This window comes from Corvus brachyrhynchos, unplaced genomic scaffold (genome assembly GCF_000691975.1).
Source record: "Corvus brachyrhynchos isolate BGI_N302 unplaced genomic scaffold, ASM69197v1 scaffold34, whole genome shotgun sequence".
Lineage (NCBI taxonomy): Eukaryota > Metazoa > Chordata > Aves > Passeriformes > Corvidae > Corvus > Corvus brachyrhynchos.
In genome coordinates, this window is record NW_008238126.1 from 8,262,493 (window position 1) to 8,267,091 (window position 4,599).

Here is a 4,599-nt window from a genome sequence, read left to right on the forward strand (position 1 = left end):
CCACAGTGGCTTTTGAGTTCATCGTAGCCAATTTGCAATTCATGCTAAATGGCTGCTGCTCTGTTGAATAAAACAATTTGGCAATTTCATGATGTCACAGGATGTCACTCCAGCTGGGGATTTAACCCTCATGAATCCCTCACAGCTCTCAGGTGATGCTGGAGTTGAATTTGGAGGAGAGGTGGAAAATGAAAGTGGTAACGTCTTCTTTCATCAGCATAAAGCATGTGCAAACACAGAACCTGAGGATTCTGGGAACAGTAGGACATCTCATGCTGAGTCCAACACTCTGCCTCACATAAAGAGGTTCTGACCATGTGGATTTATGGTGCTATGGCTTCCAAGCTATTAATTGTAAGTATTTATAGATGGCTAATTTTTAATTCCAACAGCAAATATATTGATATTTTGTGTCTATATTCTACAACATCAATCTACAAGCAGAGCCAAAATAAATGCCTTGATTTTTCAATACCCAATGGTCCTTAAGGCCAAAATACTACCAAAGTGTTAGTAATCAAATCAAAGCTTAAAAAAACACAATTTGGATCTTGTTTTGAAAGCCCTGACTTACCTGCATTGAAATAAGTATGAAATCAATTAGGCTCCCAATTCCACAAAACCCTACAGTGCAGAACTTTAACAAACCTAAAAAAGAAAAGTAAAATTTAATGTAGCTTTAAGCAATCACCGGATTTCATCAGTGGTGGCAATAACATCCAAACTCTCTCCTCATCCCACAAAATGTGTGTGTTTATATATATATATATATACCTCTATCTAGAAGCAGACCTAAAGTTAAATGTCTTTAATTATTAGGGAAAAAAATAAACCACATATTCATATTTCTATATCCTGAACGCACTTTAAAGATTTTAAATATTAACAATTGATTTTTTTTTTTTATGTATAAATATTCTTACACAAGGAAAGGCAGAAGTTGATAATCAGGTTACTGAAATATTCCTTTCACTGAGGCACAGACAGAAAAATCCCAACTTGAGCTGCAAAATTTGCTTATGAATAGAAAGAGACTTTCTACCACCTCACGAGATGCAGCACATACTGATTTGATTTTCAGAACATGCAACTTTGGAAAACAATCCTTTGTATAATTTTTATATTTTTGCTGAAATATGAATTTATTTTGAATACATATAAAAATAGATAAACACTTCTTTTTAACTGGTATTCAAAAATGTTGGGTTTTATACAAATAAATGAAAGAATAATAGAAAATACATGGGAATAGCAACTGACAGATGAATGTTTTATTGGAAGTTGTCCTGCAAGGCAGACTTCATCTGGAAAATGCCTTAAGAAAAAAGAGGCTGCCTTCAAATTTATTTTTAATATCAATAATTTCTTGTACAATGAAGGTAATCCAGTGAGAACTATATCTATTACGAGTCTTATTTCAGGCAAACATCTTGGTTAATTCCTCTCTCCAAAGCAGCAACGTGTCCCACAAACCACCTCCTCTCCCCCAGGCCTGTTTATGGGGCTGCATATGGGGCAGAGGAGAGGAATAACTGCATGCACACTGCAGGAGGAGCATCCCACTGTCTGGATTTGTCTCTCATGCAAGAAAAGTCCCTGGGCATCCTTCCCTCTTAGGCCCTGGCACAGGGTGCCCAGAGCAGCTGTGGCTGCCCCTGGATCCCTGGGAGTGCCCAAGGCCAGGCTGGATGGAGCTCTGCACAACCTGAAGGTATCCCTGCCCGTGGAACATGCCAGCTGGGATTTTGGGAACCCAGCAGATTTCTTACCACTGCTGCAGCTCGACTTTACTCAAGGAACTGGATGGAGGAGAACTGTTTCTGAACCAGGCATTTATTTCTGGAGTGCAGGGTAAAGTTGGGTTTTTTCTTCCTCCTCACTTCCCTCCCCACAAGCAGATCACACTGAGAAAATAAACTGCTCTAAAGCATGGAGGGAAAAAATAGTGTTGTTCTGCAGTAATAACTCATGGTTTAGTTCACAGTGTGTGGGAGAGGAAGAGGTTGCCTTCCTGATTTCTTCATACTCAATAGCTTGTTTGTATTTGTGTGCTCTTTAAACAAAAGAGAAGGAAAAAAATAAACCAAAGAGTATTTACAGTCTTCATTACACTTGCAAAAAAGATTTCAATGTTGTTAACCTTTCTTAACCATTTTTTGCCAAGGCAGAGATGACCTAAAAAATCCCTAATCAGCCACTGTAAAGGAATCCAATATGTTGATTTTTATTCTCTTCTGCTCTTACCTATTTGCTTTTCCCTTCTTTACCTTTCAACAGATTGAAAACTTGGCTTTGGAATTTTAAATACTAACTTTGGCTACTGGCTACAGTATAATCCAGTAGGGTTAAAGCATCAGGCATAAAGAATTTCTATAAAAGAATTAAGGATTTATGAATCTGTATTTCCACAATATATTAAAAAATAATTATGGCAAATTATTATTTCAAATCCAGTGGTACAACAAAATAATGCACCTTATTGACTGTTTTGAAAAATGTATCTTTTTGTAAAACAGATGGACAAAGTAAATGCTAATTACAGAATCTCAGGGATAAAAGACATGGATGTTAATCAAGATTATAGAGAAGGACAGATAATGTCATTAAAAAGAGTTGGCATTTAATGGGCAGAAACTCAAAATTTCTGGCTGAAGTGACAGCAACATACACAGCTTTTTCCACATCATTGCTCCATCCTATCTATACTTAAATTCACTCCCTTTGTCCAGCTCAGAAATAAGGCCAGTGAAGGCAGTTCTAACATAATAAGGTATTTCCATTACTTAAAAGCCAGTGGCACCATCATCCTGGGAATCAGGTCCTAAAAACATCAACCAGAGAGAGAAAGGTCTATTAAAATCCCAGCTTCTGCAGAATTGTTACTAACACCATGACTTATCTTGAAGGTGTGCATTTGCCAGAGTAAATTGCATCTCCCAAAACACCAGGTGTCCAGTAAAATTTGTCTACTTTTTTCCTGGTGAAGTCAAGCTTCATTTAAGGCTGGAACATGAGGCAAAGCTACTTCTGCTCCAGTGCCTCATGAAGAATGCTGTGGTAAACATCAATGCAAAGCAAAACTTGGAGTAGCAATAACCACATTTGCTTATTAGGATTTTATCTGCTGGACACTCTATCTCCATTTGTCACCACTCCAACAGAAGAGTAGGCTGAGGATAATGCAGCATTTTACCTCACTTGACCATGAAGTAAGGATTCTAGTTGTAAATATTGAAACTGTGGCTGTCAGCCTTCATTACTCAAAATATGAGTATACACATACAACTCAGTCATAACAATAAGCTTTACCTCAAAGCAAAAAATTAAGGAATAAACTTACCTAATGCAGGATAGCCTAGATAAAATCTATCTGCTCCCAACCATCCAAGAAATAAGGACAGAGCCACTGCCACTTTGTAGGAGTATCCATTTCTGCCAAAAGAAACAAGCAATGTAGATAATGACTGCAAAATATCTCCACTCATACTTTTGACTGTTAAAGTAGTGACTCATTTTCCTGCTGCTCCAGTTTTAAAAAAAAACAACAGACTTGTTATTTATCTTCAATTAACGGCCATGGAATTGATAATGTTAAGCTTTCAAACTGGGAAGGCATCCTCCATAAAGGAACCTCAGCTGCTGCAACTCAAGTGTACTCTTGCAGAATACAGATTATTCTGAAACTAAATGATAATTTCTTGTCAAGACATAATTCAGTTGCTGATCCATCCCCAGCTTCACAGAGCACTTCCTAACAGTTCAGCCCTACTGAGACAAGCCCAGGAAGCCAGGAGGTGTGTGAACACTGTCTGCAGGCATTAGTCTCACACGCAGCCAAATCGAGAGGAACAGGACAGACAGGTGAGACGTCAGCAGAGACAGTAATTGCCATGAGATCTGAAGGAGAAATGAACCATGGCCACCGGCTGAAGAAGCTGCAGGAAGGATTCAACAAAAAAGAGTAAGTCATGTATTCACTCATTACACTGTAAATGGCACAAACTCACAATGAAAAGAACTGTTGACAGTACAAAGATGCACAGGGGTAGAGAGGCACTCTCAAGTTAAGCTTCCCATGGTTAGTCATACAAAATAAACAGACAGAACAGACTTTTTCAGATTTATCCTAATTGGAACCATTCTTGCCAACAGCTGGAGCAATGCAACCACCAAACCACCTGTTACTGCAGTCCCTGCTGGAGAACTTTGCACTAATAAGGGAGCTAAAAACATATCGCTCTCAATGCTGGAATTGCTGCCTTGGCGAACAGAGAGCTTCTGAACAGCAAACCCAAATGTAATTAGAACTGAAAAATATTCAATAATTCACTGTTTTGATACGTGCACTACTACGTGCCAGCAATTATTTAATAGGCCCAAATTAAACTCTCGGTTGACAGTTGAATAAAACAGTCTCAAAAAGGACAGTAGCTGACAGAAGTCCAAGCACTTCTATTAAGCATTTTCAATGCCAAGTAGAGACCTACCTTTTTTGCTTATTATCTAAATTTACTGACTTTAAAACCTAATGGCAACATAAAGTGATTAAATCATGACTCTTACCTCAGTATTTGTTACTTGGTGTTTATTAGCAACAAG

General features: G+C 38.1%; 1 protein-coding gene across 1 annotated transcript in view; it reads right to left on the reverse strand.

Annotated features, from left to right (window-relative positions):
- TM2D1 (TM2 domain containing 1) overlaps positions 1 to 4,599 on the reverse strand; it is a 13,878-nt gene that overhangs the window by 2,355 nt on the left and 6,924 nt on the right. Inside the window, exons 3-4 of the mRNA XM_008633070.2 lie at positions 3,341 to 3,432; positions 575 to 648 (exon numbers count right to left, since the gene is read on the reverse strand). Of these exons, the coding sequence (XP_008631292.1) occupies positions 575 to 648; positions 3,341 to 3,432 (166 nt within the window). The remainder of the gene's footprint in view (positions 1 to 574; positions 649 to 3,340; positions 3,433 to 4,599) is intronic.